The 24210-nt window shown below is 42.0% G+C and overlaps 1 protein-coding gene across 1 annotated transcript in view; it reads right to left on the reverse strand.

Annotated features, from left to right (window-relative positions):
- Window positions 1–1075: 1075 nt before the first annotated feature.
- The window catches only part of LOC142291480 (UPF0462 protein C4orf33 homolog), a 77808-nt gene continuing 54673 nt past the window's right edge, over window positions 1076–24210 (reverse strand). Inside the window, exons 5-6 of the mRNA XM_075336040.1 lie at window positions 17322–17527; window positions 1076–1888 (exon numbers count right to left, since the gene is read on the reverse strand). Of these exons, the coding sequence (XP_075192155.1) occupies window positions 1792–1888; window positions 17322–17527 (303 nt within the window). The 3' untranslated portion in view covers window positions 1076–1791. The remainder of the gene's footprint in view (window positions 1889–17321; window positions 17528–24210) is intronic.

The following is a 24210-nucleotide window of genomic DNA, read 5'->3' on the forward strand; positions in this document are numbered from 1 at the left end:
GGGTCAGGCGAGCCTGCCGGATCGCGAGGACGCGGCGGGACGGGTGAGCACGCGGGGTCACATGACCGCGCACGGTCAGGTGACAGCGCCCGGTCAGGTGACATCGCCGCCCCACGTGACCACGCTGCCCCACGTGATCGCGCCGCCCCACGTGACCGCGCCGCCCCACGTGACCGCGCCGCCCCACGTGACCGCGGCGGGTCAGGTGAGCGCGCTCGGTCAGGTGAGGCCGCCGGAGCACAGGGGGACGCCGGGTCACGCGAGCGCAGCGGGCCCCGTGACCGCGCCGGGTCAGGTGACCGCGCCGGGTCAGGTGACCGCGCCGGGTCAGGTGACCGCGCCGGGTCACGCGGCCGCGACGCGCGCGTCACTGCCGTGCGCCGCGACCCGGAAGAGGAGGGGAGGCCGGCCGTGTCGCTCACCGCCCCGTTGCCTTGGCGCCCGCGGCCCGACTTCCGGCCGGGGCCTCGCGACGTCCCGGCTCCCGGATCCACCGCCGCACATCCACTCGGGCTCCGTCTCCGCCGCCGGCTCCTCGGCGTCATCTCCGGGCTGAGGCGCTCTGGGGGCCGGGTTCTTCGCTGCCGCTTCGGAGGCAGAGGGGTCCCATCTTCCTCGCCGACGCCGGACCATCGCTGGAGCTGCTCGTCCATCCAACGCTGTCCACGCTGCTCCGCCATCCTCTTCATCTGTGCCATGAAGTCCTCCATCTTCGGGATCCAGCCACAACGATTCCAGTCACGTCCAGGTAGGAATGGCCCACCCCCCTCTGACCTGCCCTATATACGACCCCCTATAGCCACCACCCCCTGACCAATCACACTGACCCCTGATCCTAACTGCCCCTTAGCACCACCCCCAAATTTCGCGCCCAAACTGACTTTCTCCATTAACCCCTTATTAACCCTATGGCCTGGCATCCCTCCTAGTCATGTAGCCCTCCCTTAAGCCCCTTCGGGTCAGCAGTCCGGGCTCTTCCTTTATTGACAGGACAGAGGAGAGCAGCGATGTACCAGCAGTTTGTCACATAATTTGCTATAAATCTATGCCAGATGCGGGGGGGCATTATTTCTAGATGCCTGGAAAAGATGCAGAGAATTGTATGTAATGACACATAGTACAGGTTTCCTCCTGTCCTTACTCTTGTACTGTCAGTAAGCATTAGTAATGAGATCTCAGTGTGACCTGGTTAACAGTATGAGTCTTACCACATCAAAGGGACAAAGCCAGTTCTGACCCTCTCTAAAGATGTTCCCATGTTTACCCTGTATGACTCTACCTTATTGTAATTGGGTAATGTAATACAGAGGGAAAATTAAACACGCCCAGAGACAAATCTCTAAATTTTACAAGTTAATACCTCAATAACGGAGATGAAAAAGTAAAATATAAAACTATATTTTATTCTGCTTTCTAATTTTCTATCATGATGTTGTCAGTTTAGCATCGAAAAATTCGTGAAAGGTCGTTTTAAGAAGTGGCTATTACTAATCACTCCAGTCTAGGAAATACTTTGTGAGAAAACAGCCTGAACACCAGACACACATTATTTCACAAGGTCTTTGCATCTGCTGCTCATCTACTGCACAGAAGATCTAGACTAGGCTGAACTCTATCTATTTCTCACCTGCTAGCTTGTGTAGGTAATAACGGCTTCACTACCTCTGAATGTAATTCCAGTGGCTTCGTTCACTGATGGCAAACATTGTAAAAATAATAAGGAGCTTCTGATTATGCAAACATTGGGTACCAAAACCTTTGTGAAACTTTACGAATAAGAAACAGAAGTTATCAAGCAGAAGGTTCCCAGAAGGAAGAGTTGGGCTGTTGCCATTCTTCTCCCATAATCCATCTTAGGTGAAATTCTTTGAAATACTCCAGACGATGACTACAAAAAACACATTGATAAATAGTTACCGTAAATATATACAGAGAAACAGATAAAAATAATATAAAAACCTATTCCTGCTTGTAAAATTCAGATTCTGTTTGGGATTTACCATTCAGATTCTTCCTTTTGCCCATTCTCCTGCCTCTTTCCCTCAAGCATTATATTGCTTCCAGTATCAGAGACCAGTCTATGAATATGGTACACTTTATGGTTATTCATCATGGTGGAAGATAATATGGTAACTTCCAAAGATAGAAAGATGATGCACAAAACTTGGCCTCATAACTCTGATCATATTACAGATGTGTTTGGAGCCAGAACAAGGCGGCTAAGGAAGTGCAATGGGGAATTCGTAGCTTCCAATCTAAATTAAAGGGATTGTCCGGTCATTTTTAATGTTACAAACTGGCCCACAACAGTCTAAAAATAAAACAAAAAAACCCTTCCATCATCTATCCATCTTCCATATCGCTGTCCAGGTCCCCCAGCGCTTTCCTCTTGTCTAGAGTTGAGTGGATCGGTCATAGTTTGGATCCGATCCAGAATCCGCGGCCATATAAATCAATGGGGAATGAGATCCGGAACAAGAGAGAGAGAGAGAGAGAGAGGATCGTGCACCCCGGATCCCGGGTACTGGTCGGACTCGGATCGGACCCTCGAACCATGCGGATCCGGATTTTTCAGATCCGGGTCTGCTCAACACTACTCTTGTCCTTTTTTTGGCAGGATCGGGGCAAGACCACTGTAGCTAATCAGTATATTTTTTAGTAGACTACGCTGGGCCTATTGTAACATGAAACAGATTCCTCTGAGCTGTGTGCTCTTGAAAAGAAAGAGTTAAAACAACATTCTAATGAGGTTAACGAGCCCATTAGTAGATTCACCTGTCTCCAGGGTTTCAGTGTTCTTAACCTTTTTTTAATTATTTGCAGAGCTCACAGCTTACAGGGAACACATTTTAACAACTTTAAAGAGGATTTCTATCAATTAATCAGACGTTAAGGTAATATTGAGAATGCAATGATCATGTTTTAGCTTTTATTTTATTTTCCATTTCGATATTGTAATCATCTTTGCAGAAGTGACAACAGGAAGTGCAGCCATATTGATTGTCACGTTTAAATGAACTTCTCAGCAAGCAATGGTTCATTCTATCTTTGCTAATGAGGTAACAAGCTGAGAAAGTGACAAGTCGCCATTCGTTTCCAAGAATTACTTAAAAGCTCTTTGCTGCACATTGAAGATGTAAAACCTTTTCCGCTACTTTATTTTTGTCTATTATTGATAGGCGTTCTATTGCTACTGCTGCTTTACTCCATGTTTCCCACGACCTCAGTAATGTGCACATACTACTAACGTGAATGGTGTTCGGTATTAAGATTGACATTAATATTGTATCTTTTGTAAATATCAAACATGAACTACTTGCTCTGTTACCCATTTCTATAGCCTTCTTTGTGGCATAGAATAAGTCTTGCTGCACAACTTGCAAGCAGTTCTTTGTAGACATGGCAATGAAAAGCAACTCTATGTAAAGCATCTTTAATAGAGAGAGAACAAATTACTAGCAAGCTCGATCAAAGGCCTGCAACAGTGACAAGAGGCACCCTCTGTCTATTGGAAAGAGAGTTGTATCATAATCACAGATGCAGATTATTTACTGTAAGAGCAGTGAGATTAAGGCCCTCTCTGCAAAATGAAGTTGCCATGGTTGATTAACTACAAAACTTCAAGAAGGGACTGGATGCCTCTTTTGAAAAATGAATTACAGTTTATGGTTTTCTAGATTCTGTGATGGGATATTGATCCAGGGAACTAGGCTGATTGCTGTATACAGAGTCAGGAAGGAGTTTTTCCCATAGTATGGATTAATTAGCATCCTCCTACCTCTGGATCAAAATGTTAGGTTATAGGTTGAACTCTAAAGGGTACTTTACACGCTGCGATATCAGTACCGATATCGCTAGCGAAGGTACCTGCCCCCGTCGGTTGTGCATCACGGGCAAATCATTGCCCGTGGTGCACAGCATCGTTAACACCTGTCACATTGTCTTACCTTCCGTGCGACGTCGCTCTGGCCGGTGATCCGCCTCCTTTCTAAGGGGGCGGTTCGTGCGGCGTCACAGCGACGTCACACAGCAGACGTCCAATAGCAGAGGAAGGGTGGAGATGAGCGGCCGGAACATCCCGCCCACCTCCTTCCTTCCTCATTGCCGGTGGACGCAGGTAAGGAGATGTTCGTCGTTCCTGTGGTGTCACACATAGCGATGTGTGCTGCCGCAGGAACGACAAACAACATCGTACCTGCAGAAGCAACAATATTTGGGAAAGGAGCAAAGTGTCAACGAGCAACGATTTTTCACGTTTATGCGCTCGTTGATCATCACTCCTTGGTGTCACACGCTGCAATGTCGCTAACGGCGCCAGATGTGCGTCACTAACGACGTAACCCCGACAATATATCGTTAGCAATGTCGCAGCGTGTAAAGCACCCTTAAGAATGTTTATCTACCTTTCACCTTAAATACTATGAAACCCTACAAGTAAATAAAGTAGTCACAAAGAGTCTAATTGTAAAATGTGGGATACACCTGACAGCGAGTGTTGAAAAGGAACCCTGTCACCAGAATTTTAGTGTGTGAACCAATGCCACCATCTTTCCAAGTGCCTGTAGTGCTTTACACCACTGCATTCATCATACGCTAATACCCACCTAGTATACCACCAAAAATACCTTTTTATTTTCTCCCACACTGTATATGTAAATGCTTTTGATTCGGTCTAAAGGGCATCATTTCCTCCCCCCATTGAAGCCCACGTGAAACCCACGTAGGGGTCTTGGAGAGACAGAACCTTTCATATCTTCGGGTATTATGGGTGAGTGTTGATAATTTTCTATGAGCCCAGCACCTTATCTGTTTTAGGCACATGCATATTACATTTTGCAATTGGGTCTGGACTTCATATTGGGTACCTTCTGCTGCTACTATGCACATGCACTTTATATGCACCCCATATTGACATTGATCTGCAACACTGTAATCTCCCCACTTGTTTTCCTCATTGTGCACCTGATGTTGTATTATATAGTTTGGTTTCTTTTTTATGATATGTCTCTAATAAATTAATTGATTCTATTTATATTGGTGGATTTATGACTCTCTTAATTTATAGGTTGGTATTGCTTTTTAGTAACTACCTAATACCTTTCATAGTCCTATGCTTCTTCAACTTTTTGGGTGCCTGGACCCAATTAGTGGGTCACCATTACAGCCCTTTCCTTTTGTTCAGATGTTGCTGACAAAATATCAAGAAGGGACTGGATGACTTTTTTGAAAAAAATATTACAGTTTATGGTTTGCTAGATTCTGTGATTGGATGTCGATCCAGGGAACTAGTCTGATTGTTGTATATAGAGGCATATAGAGTCAGGAAGGCGTTTTTCCCATAGTATGGATCAATTAGCATCCCCCTACCTCTGGATCAACATGTTAGGTCATAGGTTGAACTCTAAGGACGTTTGTCTACCTTCAACCTTAAATACTATGAAAACCTACATGTAAACACAGTAGTCACAAAGTGTCTCTAGCTGTAAAATATGGGATACACCTGACAGCGAGTGTTTAAATGGAACCCTGTCACCAGAATTTTAATGTGTGAACCATCTTTCCGAGTGCCTGTAGTGCTTTACACAAATGCGTGCATCATACGCTAAGACCCACCTAGTATACCACCAAAAATACCTTTTTATTTTCTCCCACACTGTATGTAAATGCTTTTGTTCCAGTCTAATTGGCACAATTTCCTCTGTGTTTGTGCTGCCTCATCCAATATAGCCAAAAGAAATCTCGATCCTGTGCATTAACATGCGTCCCATCCACATCTTTCCAGCTTCTTTTGTACTGGAACCAATTCGGGAATGATCTGTCCCGGGTGCATGCTCAGTTATGTTTCATGCTCTGTTTGCAGTAGAGCAGAGTAAAGTGTGCCTGTGCGATGAGACAATGTTTATGCACAGGCGCAAGATTTCTTTCATATATGTGAACGACACATCAATCAAAGCCAGAGAACGGCTTTTGGGGGCAAACAAGTAGCACAAACACTGAGGAAATGATGCCCATCTCAATGGACTAAATTTTTTATATACAGCACAGGAGAAAATATCAGGGTATTTTTGGTGGTATATATGGAAAGTTAGGGGATGAAGGACACAATGTGCAATTCCGTAGAGGCGCTCAGAATGGTGGTTGCATTGAATCAAGCACTGAGTGATGTTGTGTGAAGCTAAACTCTTCCCTGGCCAATATATGAAGCTCCTGAATGAGTCTCATCTGATATTAACTAAGAATTCTCTAAAATATTGTTTAACCCCTTCACGACATCCGCCATTCATGTACATGGAGCATGTCGGAAGCAGGTGTATGGAGCGAGCTCAAACAGCTGTGTAATACAGCCAGGACCTGCTGCTAACAGTCATTAGTGGAGCAGAGTTCCACCCATGATAGTTAATCTGTTTAATGCCAGTGTCAAACTCTAATAGTGAAATTTAACATGCATCGACATAGGGGCATGCCATTTTAAGCGTCCATCAGCACACGCGTGACTTGATTACAGGTCATCAAGGGGTTGCAATGACAGCTAAAGACCTATGTGCTTGTCATAGCAGCACTCCTTTGAAAGCCTGCTTATGGCAGGGCTTCAAAGAAGACTGTGATTTCTACAATATACAGAAATACTGTTATTCCTGTATATAGCACAAGCAATCAGAGAATCGTAGGTTATAGTCCCCTAATGGGACAATTCAAAACCATGAAATGTATAAAAATCAAAGTTTTAAAAAAATATGAAAACTGTTTTCAAAAAACAAAATATCAGAGCATTCAGAAAAGTCTGAGATATCAAAATATAACAATAGTTACACGATCAGTTAACACTGTAAATAAGAAAATTCAAGAACGCCAAAATTAAGATTTTTTGGTCACTACAATAGCACAAAAAATGCTGCAATGAGCAATCAAAACTTCATATCTATACCAAAATTGTATAAACAAAAATGATATCTCGCTTTGCAAAAAATAAGCCATCAGATACAGTAGCTCCATCGCCAGGAAAATGTAAAATGTTATGGGTCTAGGAAAATGGCGACACAACCCCCAACATTTTTTTTTTTGCAAACTTCTGATTTTATTTCATTACTAAAATAAGAAAAAAACTGGACATGTTTGGAATCAGCAGAATAGAACTGATGAGGAGAATCACATTGTGAGGTCAGTTTTACCACAAAAATGTACACCGGAAAGACAATTCCCCCCAAAAATGGCAGAATTCGGTATTTTCCCAATTTCTCTATATTTGGAAAATTTTCCTCGTTCTAAAGTAAACTATATGAAAAAATGAATTGTGTCATTGTGAAATACAACTCGTCCCACAAAATATTAAACCCTCATATGTCTATGTGGACCAAAAAATAAAAAAGTTTTGGTTTTAGGAAGCAGGGTAAAAAAAGCCGAAAACACAATACGGAAATTGGCCCCATCGTGAAGAGGTTAAAATGGGCTTCCTAATTAGGAACCTCTTACATGTCTCATATCTAATGACAGTGACTTAAAACCAAGTCTTGAGCACTGAACTAAACCATCTGAAGCAAAAGTTACTAAGCTTAACACACGTATTTAATAAAATGATTACACTGAGTTGTTAACTCGTTTACATACAAATGACTTTATCAACAAAAAAGGCCAAAGTAAAAAATTAGTTTAAACAGTAAATGTAAAGTTTAGATATTTAAAATTATTTTTTTAAATGTTATACCTGCTTTAAAGGAATCTGTCAGCAGAATCTCAGACTTAAAACTATTTATATGCATAGGTAGCTCTTTCATAGACAAGTCTAGCAATACCCTTATATGTCCAGTCCATTCCTCCATTACTGAGAAATCAGTATTTTAATTGATATGCAAGTGAAGATGTAAAACGGAAGCCTCTGTCGCTCCAGCTCTATTCCCTGCTCAGAGCCGCCTCTTTCTACTTGTCTGACAGCCTTTTTATTTACCATGTTCCTTATATGGTAAAAATAACCAACAATTATGGTTCCCCAGGTCAGTACAAGTTCGTAGATACCAAACATGTATAGTTTTACTTTTATGTAAGTGGTGAAGCGAATTCAGAGAAGAAAAGAATGGCGCTTTTGTCACCATTTTCCGAGACCCACGGCGTTCTCATTTTTTGGGATCTGGGGCACAGTGATGGCTTATTTTTTGTGTCTTGAGCTGATGTTTTTATATAATTTTTTGATAGATACAACATTTTGATTGCTTGCTATTGCATTTTAATGCAATGTTGCAGCATTCAAAAACCTGTATTTCTGGCGTTTCAATTTTTTTCTCACTACACCTTTTACCGATCAAATTAATTGATTTTATATTTTGATAGATCGGGCATTTCTGAAATCAGCGATACGAAATATAGTGGAACCTTGGATTACGAGCATAATTGGTTCCGGGAGTGTGCTCTTAAACCAAGTTACTCTTATATCAAAGTGAATTTTCCCATAGGAAATAATTGAAACGCAGACAATTCGTTCCACAACCCAATAATATTTACTGTATTTATACAAACTGATTACAGTAACACAAAATGTACTGTATTCATATAAACTTATTACAGTACACTAATACAAAATACTGTACAGTAAAGAACATATAAAGCAAATTAAACTGCACTTTAGCCTACAATAAAATTGTTGGTGTGTGGGAAGTACAGTATAAGCAATGTGCTGTACTAGTTAGCAGAAAGAAAGTACAATACTATATCCACAAATGCAAATTGATAGACACGCTATAAAATATATACTGTACTGTACAATGGTATACTGTATACAGTACATATGGACAGAAAGTTACCTCCAGAGCGGATCAGAGCATGGTGAAAGGACGGAACCAGAAGTGTGCACAGTGAGGATTTGCTCTTATTGCAAAGCATTACTCTTAAACCAAGTTACATATTTGTAAAAAGCTTTGCTTGTCTTGCAAAACACTCTCAAACCAAGTTACTCTTAATCCAAGGTTGTACTGTATGTGTATTTTTTTTAGTATTATTGTTTTATTTTCAATGGGGCAAAAGATGGGTTATTTGAACTTTTAGTTTTTTGGTATTTTTTCATATTTTTCTAAAATATTTGCTTTAACATTTTTTATTGATTTTATTAGTCCCCCTAGAGGAATTTATACCTGCATTGTCTGATCGCTTCTCCTGATTAGGGTGATGCTTCAGCAGGAGTGCTGTGTTCCTGTGAGTGCAGGCACTCTGCCGGCATTCACAGGAAACGAGTAATGGTAGCGACAAGCATTATCATCTGAGCCCATGCTGCCATGGCAACCCATTGGCGCCCCGTGATCATATCACAGGGTCTCCAATAGTGTCGGGAACAGCAGAATCCTCACCGGGGTGCGTTGGATTGCGTTGTCAGAGTTTGACAGCCAGGGCACGTTAGATCACGGTGTCAGAATTTGACAGCACAATCTAAGGAGTTAACAGGCGCGGGTGGATCAGAGATCCACCCTCACCTGTTATCAGCACATGTCTGATGATCACGTCAGAATGCATGTGCCTGGAATAGTATGGGCTCGCCACATTAAAGGGACAGACACAGCTCAGGACGTAGCGTCCTTGGTTGTGAATCGGTTAAACATTTTGTTTTATTCAACAGTACTCTGGCTCTACAATTTGTTACTTCTATACGTTATTTCTATTTTTCAAAGTTTTCTTAGTTTAAAATCTACTTTATTACACAGTCAGGATCTGGCATTCAATGTCTCTTGCTTGTTATATCCTTCCAAATCTACTGCGCAGTTGATTCATCCGTGTTTGCACAGAAGCTGTCTGGATAGTCGGTTTACATAGCATTAAGCGGCCTTGATGCACTCAGTAAGAAAGCACTTCTTGTGTATTGTTATTCAGTATTTAGTGCTTGATTATGTTCAGTTTATTTGTTTCTTGTTGTAGTTTAAAAGGAGGTGCCAGAGAAGGATAAAGCAAACAAAAAGCAAGAAGCGAAGGAGTAAAAGAAGAAGTAAAGTAGGAAAAAAAATAAGTGGATGAAGCGACAACCAGATGACAAGGAGCTGAATGACAAGGAAAGATTAAAAAAAAAAACATAAGGGAAGACGTAGGAAAAAAAATGAAGAAGACAAAGGCATTATCATATGAGAAAAAGATAAGCAAAGACAAGGAAAGGAAAAAGAGCAGAAGGCAAAAGCAAAGAAAAGCAGGGGAAGGAAGGTAGGATGGAAGGTGCCAAGGAGATAAAGAATATGACTATGCACAAAGAAGGAATAAGGGTATGTGCACACAGTGTGTTTTTCGCGGTGTTTTTGCGAGTTTTTTAGATGCATTTTTGTGCATTTTTGGGCTCAAAACTGCATGACTTTGCTTCCCCAGCAAATTCTATGAGTTTTCATTTTTGATGTCCGCACACAACTTTTTTTTTAAGTTGCGTTTTTGAGCTTAAAAAAAAAATGGACATGTCAATTATTTCCTGTGTTTTTCTACGTTTTCCCCCCATGCAATGCATTGGAAAACCGCAGAAAACGCAGAGATCAAAAACGCAGCAAAACGCAGCCAAAAACACACCAAAACGCTGTAAAAACGCATGCGTTTTTACTGATACTTTTTGCGTGTTTTTGCCGTGGGTGCGTTTTTATGCGTTTTTGTGCATTTTTAGCGGCCAAAACGCACAAAAACGCAGCGTCAAAAAACGCAGCGTGCACACATAGCCTGAAAGAAAGAAATCTAAAAGAGAATATAGCAACAAAGAGGGAACAAAAACAGAACAAAAAAAATAAATAGACGAAAAGAAAAGAGAGAAAAAAAGAAGAAACAGAAGATAAAAATGGAATAAAAAGATGAAGAATAAAACTAAAGGGAAGGAAAAATCAATGAAAGTTCCTGTGTTGGTTGTGCTATAAAGATGATTGAGAGGCTGATTACACTGTGTTGTTTGCTATAACTGAACAAGCCCAAGAATCAGTCACTCATCAACATACATAGCAGACTACGAGAAGCTATAGGAGGTCACTTAGTCCCATCCAAACCTATATAATCCCATTTCCCATGCTCACTTTAATATCACAATAACAAATCTTTTTAAAAGTGTATGATTTATGCAATCATTCCATGTTGAGGTTTTTACCAATGTGCATAAATGTATTCCATTAATTGTACACTTCAATACACGTCACACTATGAACTGTTCTGTGAATAGAAATAACAAGCCCATGCCCGTCTTACTCCATAATAATAGAATATGAAAGGTGGAAGTCTTTAAATAATAGCATTAGATTAACACGAAATGTATTCTATTGATTGTACATGAATAAAGTGGAAACATAACTAATGGGAATCTGCATGGACTTAACACATTTTCAGTTCCGTCTTTCTCCTTAGAATATTTATCATGCCTCTGGTGAAGGCCGTCCATGAACGCTAGGTCTCAGTGGCCAAAAGTAAAAAAGAAATAATTTTCTGGTATATAAACTGGATGTGGATGTTGGTGATTGTAAGCTGCGGACAATCATCACGAGGATGACAATAATATCCAGCGCTACTATGAAGAAGATTGGCATTGTGAAGAGATTCTAACACACAAATGTCAGCATGAACGTCCTAATGGCAAAGCCTGATAAGTGACACTGCTCTGCCAGTATGAGACAAGAAAAGTCTGTGTCACTGAGTGGAAAGATGTTGTGGAGTTTAGGAAGTATATTGACATCTTCATCTGCCTGGCTCCAAAATGCTGTCGTCACTCCTTTGCACATTATAGGCCACATTTCTCAATCAGATTATGCCTGTAAAGCCACACTAAAGCGTGCTTTACACGCAGCGATATCGCAAGCGATATCGCTAGCGAGTGTACTTGCCCCCGTCGGTTGTGCGTCACGGGCAAATCGCTGCCCGTGGCGCACAACATCGCTTACACCCGCCACGCATACTTACCTCCCTAGCGTTGTTGCTGTGGCCGCTGAACCGCCTCCTTTCTAAGGGGGCGGTTTGTGCGGCTTGACAGCGGCGTCACTAAGCAGCCGCCCAATAGATGCGGAGGAGCGGAGATGAGCGGGACGTAACATCCCGCCCACCTCCTTCCTTCCTCATTGCGGGCGGCCGGAGGTAAGGTAATGTTCCTCATTCCTGCGATGTCACACGTAGCAATGTGTGCTGCCGCAGGAACGACAAACAGCCTGCGTCCTACAGCAGCAACAATAATCAGGAATGGAACGACATGTCAATGATCAACAATATGGTGAGTAATTTTGATCATTAACAGGTGTTCATGCGTTTCACACGCAACAACGTCGCTAACGAGGCCAAATGTGCGTTACGAATGCCGTGACCCCAACTACATCTCGTTAGCGATGTCGTTGCATGTAAAGTGGCCTTTAGGCCTCTTTCACACGTCAGTCAAAAACACACGTTTTTCACTGATGTCTTAAAGATGCATATGGCCCGCTGTCTGCCGTGATTTTGGCATACATGTGATCTCCGTGATAGCACAAGTAGATCAGGCACTTATAAACTCACCTGTCCACGCTCCTGCTGTCCGCAGCGCTGATGTCTCCGGCTCTCCTGTCTACGACCCCTGCTGTCTCACCGCTGCCATTACTTCTGGGTCTCGGTGCAGTAAATTATAATAATTAGCTGGCCTGAAAGCAGGGGACAGCAGCGGCTGGAGAGAGCAGCGCTGGAAAAGGTGAGTATAAAAATTATTTTATTTCAAAGTTACGTGTTTTCTCTGGTACGTGTAACACAGATCACACCACTGTGTGGTCCGTGTGACATCAGTGATGCCAAAGAAAAAGTGACTCATCTCTGTGCAGAACACACGGACACGCGTGTATGCCGAACGGAAACATGTTCAGTGAGAAATCACTGATGTTTGCACAGACCCGTTGATTATTATGGGTCTGCGTATGTCTGTGATTCTGGTACATATAAAAACTGTAACATATGTTGCGGGCGGGGAAGGACGCCACTGCGCTGCGCTCGCTAATGCTCAGGTCCGGCGCTGCTGCGGTGGCGGCTCGGTGGCTCGAGCGGTGGGCCGGACGGGGACTCGAGCAGCGCTCCTCGCCCGTGAGTGAAAGGGGGTAGTTTGGTTTGGGGATTTGGTTCGTGACGCAACCCACAGGTTGTGGGGAGGTTGGGCACCACCGCTGCTGGTGACGGGGATCCCGGGAGCGATGGCAGGGAGCAGCTGGGATGTTGTTTTCCCCCTCCATGGGTAGGGGTTGGTGGTCCCGGGGCCCGGTGAGATGACGGGGAGGCAGGGTTGGATGGGTGCAGGGTCACCTGGACTGCGCAGCGCAGTGCCAGCTGGCACGGTTGTACTCACTCAGCCACAAAGGTACGCAAAGTCTCTGGTAAACCAAACGGCTGGATGGACGGGTCCCGCAGCCGGCTGCTGTAGTCTCTCCCGGACGGTTAGTGATGGCTGCCTTTCCCTGCACCTTTGTGTATGTTCGGTCCCGATGGATTCCCACCGGTATGGATTTTATCTTTTTACTTCAAGACAATTCACTAGAACAATTTACTTTAAACAACCTTTTCTTATTTTTAATTTTTATTTAATCACCCCAGTCCGAATGAATCTGCTCCTTAAAGCATGTCCGTGGTTTTAATTTTTATTTCATAAATCAAATAGCACACATGGAAATATGCAACTTTTTAATATGTTGTATCTGACAAATCTGCTTCTTTTTCCTCCTGGATTGATCTTTCATTCTTAAATTCTCAGTTCTTGGATAAAATCTGTCTTCAGTGAACAGTGATTTTTATATTACTGAGAGGAGATGACAATTGCTACTGAGAAGATTCTATTGTAGAGGCAAGCGGAAGGAGGGAGTAGGAGACAGGAGGTGGAGTTACAAGCAGAAAGAGGTGTTCGAGGCAGAGGGATGAGCTAGCAGCAGAGGGAGGAGCTATCAGCAGAGGGAGGAGCTAGAGGCAGAGGGAGGAGCTAGAGGCAGAACTCGTTCTTCCCCCTCTTCCTCTGTTCTGCATAGAATCTTATAAAAAACAACTGTCATCTCAGTAATATAAAAATCTGCAGTCACTGAAGACTAATGTTACCTGGGAACAGAGAATTTGAGAATGAAATATCAGTGTCACAGTGACATCAGATGCTGTTCATATTGCAGACCCTGACACTTTACCCTATGGTTTCTCTGGTGCTTCTGAACTACACAGGCAGGTTCAGACGTCGACCAGCTGTGGACTCATACATAATGAGGCTAGCAAGACTTAACCTTTGCCTGCTTGTTACTTCTGGGATCACATGTTATTGGAAGCCTATCACATTGGCTCCCTTCCTATTTAGGATGGGGGAACCTGTCCTCTCATGCCGACTATAGTTTATTGCTGTGTTGGTCTGTGTGCTGTTGTGTCCCAGTCCTGTTGTCATTGTATTGCTTTGTGCTTGGAGTTGCTGGGGAGTTCTACCGTTTGTCTTGTTGTTTCCTCCCTGCTCTTATTTTCTTCCTAAGCTCCTACTGTCTTATACCTATGTGTGAATGTGCCGAGTGATAGAATTTTTGTTTCCCCTATTTCTCTATTTCTGTTGGCTAATCACTCCTACCCCAGCCCTCCCCTGGGATTAAGTGGAGGGGGTATAAGATCAGGACTGGTCAGGAGCAGGGCCAGGAAGGCGGCTCAGACATACTCACCTTCAAAGATAACGAAGATCAGGGATAGCAAGGGTCCCCTAGCATGAGGGCCAGGCTAGGAGCCCCTATCCCCTGCTTTCTCCGGAATCACTGTGACAATTTGCCCAGACGGAAAAAGAAACAAATTTGTCTGATAAGATATATATACATTATATTATAATGTTGCTTATTTTCATGTGTCTTATTGATTTATAAAATAAAAATTAAAATGACGATTATGTTTTAATCTTTTATTTAAAGGCAGAAAAGGTTTGTCCCTATAAGTGCCCTAGGGTGAAGGGGACCTGCTGTATGAATCATTTATCTTATAAGACAGCATACTCATTTGTAAATTATTAATTGTTGTGTACTTTACAGTGCAGTGCAACTGGAAGGAGGATGGCCAGGGAGCGGTATTCAGCTTTAATTTGTATGAGCAGACCAACATTCGTAAGCTATATATGACTTAAAGGGAAATTGTTATCAAGTTTTTGCTCCCCTATCTGAGAACAGTATAATGTAAAGTCAAAGACCATGATTCCCGCGATGTGTCACTTACTGAGCTGCTTGCTGCAGTTTTGAATCTTGAGCACTGTATAAACCTACCCACATTACTGATTGCCAGATTACACTGTGCATAGGCAGAAAGTTGGCACTCACTGGTGAGGACAGAGATCATGAATATGGAGGACTACTTGTCAGCAAGTTTACTACTCCGGCGGTTATCAACTCTTAAAGTTTTGATTTTATTAATACTAAAACAAGCAGGCAAGTAAATGACATCAGTGGAATCAGGGTCTCTGCTCCTACATTATGCTGCTGTCATGGCCCTGTCTTGCAGTGCGGCTCTTGCGCTGGGGACTTCTGCTGTGTCCTCCTGCATGCGGTCATCTTGTTATTATTTATCCTGTGTCGGGCCGTTCCCTGCATTTGGTCTGTTACCGGCTGTGGGAGGGGCTTGCTCTCATGCTCCATTTCTGGGTAATTGCTCTGCTTTATCTTGAGGCATCCGTGCCTAGCCAGTCGTATTCTCTGGCTAAGTTATGGTAATCTCCCTGCTTCTGGTTTTTGCTACTGATCTTGGCTCTTGACCCCGGGCTGACCCCTGACTTGAATCCGCCTGTTTCCTTCCGGAAAGTGGTGACACAACCCTTTAAGGCCCCCATACACATTATATAAGTGTGACAATTTTGACAGGATTGGCTGACCATACAATGTCTATGGGGGCACTAATCAGTGCCTACAGGTTCCTGGGAGGGAAAGCCTATACTTCCCATATTAAAAATATTTTTTTTGGAACAGCAAATTCTAGATTATCTGCAATATAGGGTGTTCATATTCTAGACATGTCACTGAATATTGACAAGTTACAGTAAGGTGTACTTTGCACACTGCGACATCGCTAACCGATGGTAGCGATGCCGAGCGCGATAGTACCCGCCCCCGTCACACATGTGATATCTTGTGATAGCTGCCATAGCAAACATTACCTGCCCTGTGACGTCGCTCTGGCCGGCAACCCGCCTCCTTCCTAAAGGGGCGGGTCGTGCGGCGTCACAGCGACGTCACACGGCAGGCGGCCAATAGAAGCGGAGGGGCGGAGATGAGCGGGGCGTAAACATCCCGCCCACCTCCTTCCTTCCGCATAGCCAGTGGAGGCAGGTAAGGAGAAGTTTCTCGCTCCTGCGGCTTCATACACAGCGATGTGTGCTGCCGCAGGAGCGAGGAACAACATCGTACCTGTCGCTGCAGCGAAATTATGAAAATGACCGACACTATACAGATCACCGCTTTACGACGCTTTGCGATCGTTTATCGGTGCATCTAAGCTTTACACGTTACGACGTTGTTACTGGCGCCGGATGTGCGTAACTTTCGATTTAACCCCGACGACATCGCAGTAGCGATGTTACAACGTGCAAAGTACCCCTAAGAAGTAGTGAACAACCACTTTCTGTACCTAAAACATTAGTGTTAGTATTAAAGGGTAAAGTGGTACCTTTTTGTATTCAGATCTTGATAAGGGTACACGGGGGCGGGCTCTCTGGTGTCCGTTAGTCAGCCTCCCTGTCAATTTCAAAGAGGTGACGTAAGGTAAGCTGGCCAGCGCTTGCGCAGAACGGTGGAGGCAGCGGTGGAGGCGCGAGCACGAGATTATGGGTGGGTACTTGGTCATGAAAATCACAGTGCCGCCCATAATCTCGCGCATGCGCCGTGCCACTCTCGAGGGGACTGTGCAATGTGCACAGTGTGACCGCTGGTGACATGTTGCGCATGCGCGAGATTATGGGCAGCGCTGTGACTTTCATCAGCAAGTACCCGCCCATAATCTCGTGGTCGCGCTTTCACCGCCGCCTCCACCGTCGCCTCCACCGTTCTGCGCAAGCGCTGGCCACCTTACCTCACGTCACCTCTTTGAAATTGCGCGATGGGGGACGGCCTAAAGCGACAGGGAGGCCGACTAATGGACACCAGAGAGCCCGCCCCCGTGTACCATTATCAAGATCTGAATACAAAAAGGTACCACTTTACAAAGTCTTTATTTTGGTCAGAAAGGGGGCACATAAACAACAGGAACCTCTCCAGAATGCAGCCCAGGAGCTGCAGAGGGGGAATCTTTTAGGTTTAGTGCAAAATTTCTGATGACAGGTTCCCTTTAAATGTTAAAAGCATTGACTAAAACTCAGTCCTGTCTGAAATCACAGTCGAGAGATCCATAGACATAGTCATACTTACAAATTGGGGCCTTGCCCTTCAGCTATTTCCAGTGGAGGAATTGGATATAAGGATTCATAAACCCGGCCAATCCCATTGCCGTGAATAGCATAGGAATTCATCATGTTAACACCGGGAGGAAAATAGGACCAGGGTATTAGAGCGGTGCCGTGCCATTTGCCCCATTCTGATCTGGTATCTGCTGCGAATTCCAGTGGTAACTCTGTCTAATAAATGTTACAATAATAGAATTACTACAATGATCATCACTGACACATTTTTATACATACTATATATGGTATATATATATATATATATATATATAAGACATTTGTTGTGAAGATATTCCCTAATGCATTCCTATTATACTAACTGGAATATGTTTTCTGAAAGATGCCCTAACAAAGGGGGGGTCTTGGTAATGTTTCTCACTAATGGTTTTGAGAACCATTACAAAGAAATTAATGCAGCAAACAAAGATAGCTGGCAAGGTTAACAGCAAGCGCCATAAAACATACGGGGTCATGTATGAGACATAGAGAACAATTAATGTGGATTATGGTACTTTGTTAAGAAGTCGGATTTTCAATGTTATGCGATATAAAACGTATAAAGGAATAGAATTCTTACATGTTGGCGGTTATGAATTATATCTGCACATACACTGCAATCTTAGAGCAAAATCTCCAAGGGCCCTGCAAGGTATGCGTAATGTATGGTGGGCTGTGCATTAACTCTATCAAACATGAAGAATACTATGATATATGATTAGCATAAAACTCGTGAATATTTTAATTGCATTTGCAATTGTAGGATATGCTCAATAGAAAAAGCATGCAAAGTAGCCATCCTCCAGATGGAAGAAAACTACTAATTATTTGGTAATTGATTGGAAAGATTGGTCACAAGGCCGGTCTCGGGGGCGGGTGAAGCAGCGATCACCCAGCTCCAGCCAATGATCAGTGCTATAGCTGCACTGATCATGGCTGGATTTCAATGTTTCAACCATTTTCAATTTATGTCGGATATTTAGCGATAGATAGTAGATATTAATAGATAGAGAGTGCAACAAACATACACACACAAAATACTTTATTTGAAAAAAAAAAAACATTCCCCCACACTTTCCCTGGTTCACCATTTTATAAAAAGACTCCATGCATGTCCGCCTTAGTCTAGAGATTCCGACATAGAACACAAATGGAAACGTGAAAGACATTGAAAGGATGTCTCAGGGAGTTTGTTGTTCCATAAACGCATCAGAATGCTGGGCACTATGTGGATCAATATTTTTTAATTCACGTTTCAATAAAGAACATATTTTTAGATTTTATGGAGGTGTTGGCATTTTTCTTTTTCTTCCTTAGATTTAGCCATAATAAGGAACATTTATGAAGAATACCTTTGCTGAAAATTGAATTTCCCAGGAAAATCCAAGCGAACAGGAGAACTCACATTTTTATCGTTAAGGAGACCTACAATGGGTCTGGAAAGTATTCAGACCCCTTTAAATTTTTTACTCTTTGTTTCATTGCAGCTATTTGGTAAAGTCAAAAAAGTTCATTTTTTTCTCATTAATGTACACTCTGCACCCATCTTGTCAGAAAAAAACAGTAATGTAGAAATGTTTGCAAATTTTTTAAAAACGAAAAACTGAAATATCACATGGTCTTAAGTATTCAGACTCTGCTCAGACACTCATATTTAAATCACATGCTGTCCATTTCTTTGTGATCCTCCTTGAGATGATTCTACTCCTTCATTGGAGTCCAGCTGTGTTTAATTAAACTGATAGGACTTAATTTAGAAAGGCACACACTTGTCTATATAAGACCTCACAGCTCACAGTGCATGTCAGACCAAATGAGAATTGTGAGGTCAAAGGAACTGCCCAAAGAGCTAAGAGACAGAATTGGGGCAAGGTACAGATCTGGCCAAGGTTACAAAAGAATTTGTGCAGTACTCAAGGTCCCTAAGAGCACAGTGGCATCTATAATCCTTAAATGGAATACATTTGGGACCACCAGAACTCTTCCTAGACCTGACCGTCCAGCCAAAATGAGCAATCTGGCAATCTGGGGAGAAGAGCCTTGGTGAGAGAGGTAAAGAAGAACCCCAAAATCACTGTGGCTGTGCTCCAGAGATGCAGTAGGGAGATGGGAGAAAGTTCCACAAAGTCAACTATAACTGCAGCCCTCCACCAGTTAGGCCTTTGTGGCCCAACAGAAGCCTCTTCTCAGTGCAAGACATATGAAAGCCCGCATAGAGTTTGCAAAAAAACACTTGAAGGACTCCCAGACTATGAGAAATAAGATTCTCTGCTCTGATGAGACGAAGATAGAACTTTTTGGGAATAATTCTAAGTGGTATGTGTGGAGAAAACCAGGCACTGCTCATCACCTGCCCAATACAATACCAACAGTGGTGGTGGCATCATTATACTATGGGTGGTGTTTATCAACTGCAGGGACAGGACGACTGGTTGAAATTGAAGGAAAGATGAATGCGGCCAAATACAGAGATATCCTGGAAGAAAACCTCTTCCAGAGTGCTCTGGACCTTAGACTTGGCCGAAGGTTCAACTTCCAATAAGACAATAACCCTAAGCACACAGTTAAAGTAGTAGTGGCTTAAGAACAACTCTGTGACCATTCTTGACTGGCCCAGCTAGAGCCCTGACCTAAACCCAATTGAGCATCTCTGGAGAGACCTGAAAATGTCTGTCCACCAACCTTCACCATCCAACCTGATGGAACTGGATAGGATCTGCAAGGAAGAATGGCAGAGGATCCCCAAATCCAGGGGTAAAAAATTAGTTTCATCATTCCCAAGAAGACTCATAGCTGTACTAGCTCAAAAGGGTGTTTCTACTAAATACTGAGCAAAGGATCTGAATACTTATGACCATGTGATAATTCAGTTTTTCTTGTTTAATAAATTTGCAAAAACTTCTACATCTCTGTTTTTTTCTGTTTAGATGGGGTGCAGAGTGTACATTAATGAGAAAAAAAATGAACTTTTTTGAATTTACCAAATGGCTGCAATGAAACAAAGAGTGAAACATTTAAAGGGGTTTGAATACTTTAATTATATATTTTATTATAAATGATAAATTAGCCATTTTACAGAAGTAAAAAAATGCCTCTATAGTGTAACAAATTAAGGCTAAAGACAATTTGCCCAAAAAGCAACTAGAGATACCGTAAGGATCATTAAAAATTAACTTTTATTATTGTCCAAATTAAATGCCCAAATTTAAAAGTAGCATATAGGATGAAAGATTAAATCTTCTCAGAAGAGGTGAATCATTCAGCCGTCGCTCCTATATTGTATGATTGGAGGGTTTATTTTTTCTTAAAGCCAACATCATTGGTTGACCCCTGGATGACATCACTAACCAAACCTTTAAAAGGAGTTGTCTGGCTTTCGACTTACCATAGCCTCAACCCCCTGATGAAGCCAGTTATGGTGAAACATGCTGGGGAGGCTAGTAGCTGAATGGTTTTAAATAGGCAATGTAGGGTGAAATTGATATGTAATATATAAAATAATAGGATACTAGTTTACATTATAGTGAGCTTCGGTCCGTGGTTGAATGATTCACCTCTTTTGAGATGATTTAATCCTTCATCCTATATACCACTTTTAAATTTGTTTATTTAATTTTGAAAATAATAAAAGTACATTTTTAATAATCCTTTGTTAGGGTACCTCTAGTTGCTTTTCGAGCAAATTGTGTTTAATTTAATTCTCCGTACGCTGTTCATGGTAATAGATTGAGGTTGAGTGTGCAACAAATTAAGGCTAGCCACCCTAAAAGTTAACAGCGGACATTTTAACAAGTATCATAACATGGTTAGGAATGTAAGCCTAGGTAGAAACCCATCTGTTTTGGGGTACTTCCTCTCTTTAAGTCTCCATACACTAGATGAGTCTCACCTATTCACCAAAACTGCATCAAAGGCATCTCATTCAGGACAATTCAGCACTAACAAGTACCCAAAATAGCTCTCAAAAGATAAATTAGACTTGGCTCATATGTTTAGGGCTCAAACATTGAGTTCTAGAATAACTCCAAAGATGGCCCAAAAAAAGACAATTATATTAAATATACAAAAATTGGAGCCACTACATGTTTTGGAGCCTAATATAAGAAAAATGTGTATTGGGGATAGGACTATTATGGTGAAGATCAGACTGGTCTGTACTGGTCAAACTGTTACAAAGAAACATTTACGCAGCATTATGCATATCATAACTGTTACTTGTGGTAAGCACATAAAGTTTTTATAGAAAACTTTATAAGAATAGAGGATAATTTCCATCACTGCAGCTGAAAATAAAATAATACGCCTAGGTCTGTATTCAAAGTCCAATCATCAATAAAAGATACAGCTCAGGTCAAAAAGTGACTACAGCTCCAGTTTTGCATTAAAGACGAAAGATTTCAATTGGGCTTTCAGACTATGCTTCTGCGGGAGTTGATGACAGTCGTACTACTAAGCTTATAATAAAAGATACAGTGGTCGGACATTATTTCTCAAAATGCAGATCACTTTAAAATTATATCAGCAGTCAGATCCTCAAAGGAATGTTGAAATCTGTTCAAGAACACAAAATGATAATGTATTTTGGCCCCAGATGAGAAGAACTTATAAAAGTGATTGGATTTTTAAGAAACCGAGGGAAAAACTCTGCTCTTGAAAGCTTGTATTTAAAATATATTCTATTAGCAGGGAAATGTATCACCTGCTATTGAAGTGCATGACTTCTTCATTGCTTCATGCAGGGTATGGGTCTGAAATGTCTACAGTCACAGATCGTATTTTGTGACACTTCCATTTTTCTTGCATTATTCTCAGAACATATTATATTTTTTTTTTATTAATACCTTTCTGCTATCTACATGGGAATATTTTCCGTCTAACTTTTTGTGCACCTAAATCCAGCTCATATTTTATTAATAAACTTTGCTAGCCCTGGAGCTGGTTTTGTTAAGCTATCAGAACAGAGGCACACAGCTCCCGAAATGGTTTGCATTCATGCAGGACTTCGTTGATATTGGCAGTTTTTTTTCTTTAGTGTTTCCTATGAATCATAACACAGGTTAATATTCCATACTGAAATAATGCTACTCATTGCTTTCCACATACTCAGTGGAAATCTAAATTACCATTTGATTTCAAATGTAATGTTTCCTACAGAACAGAATGGTAAAGTAATCAGAATCTCTTAACTTTGATATATATGCTATAGAGCAGGCATTGAATTAGTGTTCTGAAATTAAAGAGGATCTATTACCAGGTCAATGGTGGACAGTTATTGCTCTTCTTTTATTGCTGCTACTCCCCAGAGTAAACCATATTGTCATGATCCGTGGTGGTCTGCTCTGCAGCAGAGCCAATGGTCTGTATTAAACTCCAGGTGACAAGTTTCTTCTCAGCCTTCAGGTCCTGTGCTGGTATGGGGAGGGGCCTGTGTTCAGGCGCCTTGTTCATGAGTGTTCGGCTTCATTAGAGAGCAAATTTACCTGGAATTCTGCCAGTCTAGTTCCTGCTTTGCAGTGAGTTGTCTGGGTCCCGTGAGTGTTGTTCTGATCGTGTCTCCCTACCCCAGACCTTTGTTACCCTTCTCTACACGTGGCCCTGACTTTGACATTATCCCTCTGCCTTCTGACCTCCAACTAGTAACCTGACATTGGTTCTGCTCGCTCCCTGTGTACCTTATCTGACTTCCTGGCTTCTGACCTCTGGATTGTGCCCTGACCTTGGATCCACTCAATCCCTGTGTACCTTCTTTGACTTCCTGGCTTCTGACCTCTGGCTTGTACCCTGCCCTTGGCTCTGCTCGCTCCCTGTGTACCTTTTCTGACTTCCTGGCTTCTGACAACTGGCGTGTTTGATTTTACTGGTTCTAGTAGCTTCTAGTGACACCTAGTGGCATATCGTCACACATATTTATTTGAATCCACTGTACTATTCCAGAGATATGGGCCATTTTATTTAGTGCCAATAATTATGGTGTTTACTAAGGGGGCAGTGCTAACAGGATCCTCGAGGGTGTGTATTTAGAATTACCTTGTGACTCATGCCTCTTGGTAAAGATTATAAAAATTTGCAGAAAATACTATTTCTCTGGTCTGTACATTTATAATGTAGATATAAAAATAACAAAAACCAGAATACTCACATGGGGAGCAGAAATAAATTTTAAACAAAAAATGACAACTAGTTACAGTTCCCCTTTAAGTATTTTGAAATATTTAGCAAAACGAACATTGGATAAACATGCATAAAACAAAACATCTATATTAAATTGATAAAATTCCAGGTCACCCCAGGCAGGCAACTTCTTTATCTATGTCCCCAAAAGCTAAAAAGTACTCTTAAGTTATGGAGACATCTATTGTTTCTATTAATAAAAGGTATTGGTGGACATACAGTTGAAACCAGAAGTTTACATACATTATCTAAAAAGACACATATACATGTTCTTCTCATTATCTGACATGAAATCAGAATAAACCTTTTCTATTGTAGGTAAATTAGGATTTCTAAAATTATTTATACTTGCCAAATGCCAAAATAATGAGAGAGAGAGAGAATGTTTTAAGGCATTTTTATTACTTTCTGTGAAGTCAAAAGTTTACATACATGTCATTAGTATTTGGTACCATTGTCCTTAAACTATGATTTGGTTCAAACGTTTTGGATATCCTTCCACAAGCTTCTCACAGCAGTTGGTAGGAATTTGGGCCCATTCCTCCTGACAGAACTGGTGTAACTGAGCCATGTTTGCCTTGCTCGCACCTGCCTTTTCAGCTTTGCCCATAGATTTTCAATAGGATTGAGATTAGGGCTTTATGATGGCCACTCCAAAACATTGACTTTGTTATCCTTAAGATACTTTG

Source organism: Anomaloglossus baeobatrachus, chromosome 1 (genome assembly GCF_048569485.1).
Source record: "Anomaloglossus baeobatrachus isolate aAnoBae1 chromosome 1, aAnoBae1.hap1, whole genome shotgun sequence".
NCBI classification, from domain to species: Eukaryota; Metazoa; Chordata; class Amphibia; order Anura; family Aromobatidae; genus Anomaloglossus; species Anomaloglossus baeobatrachus.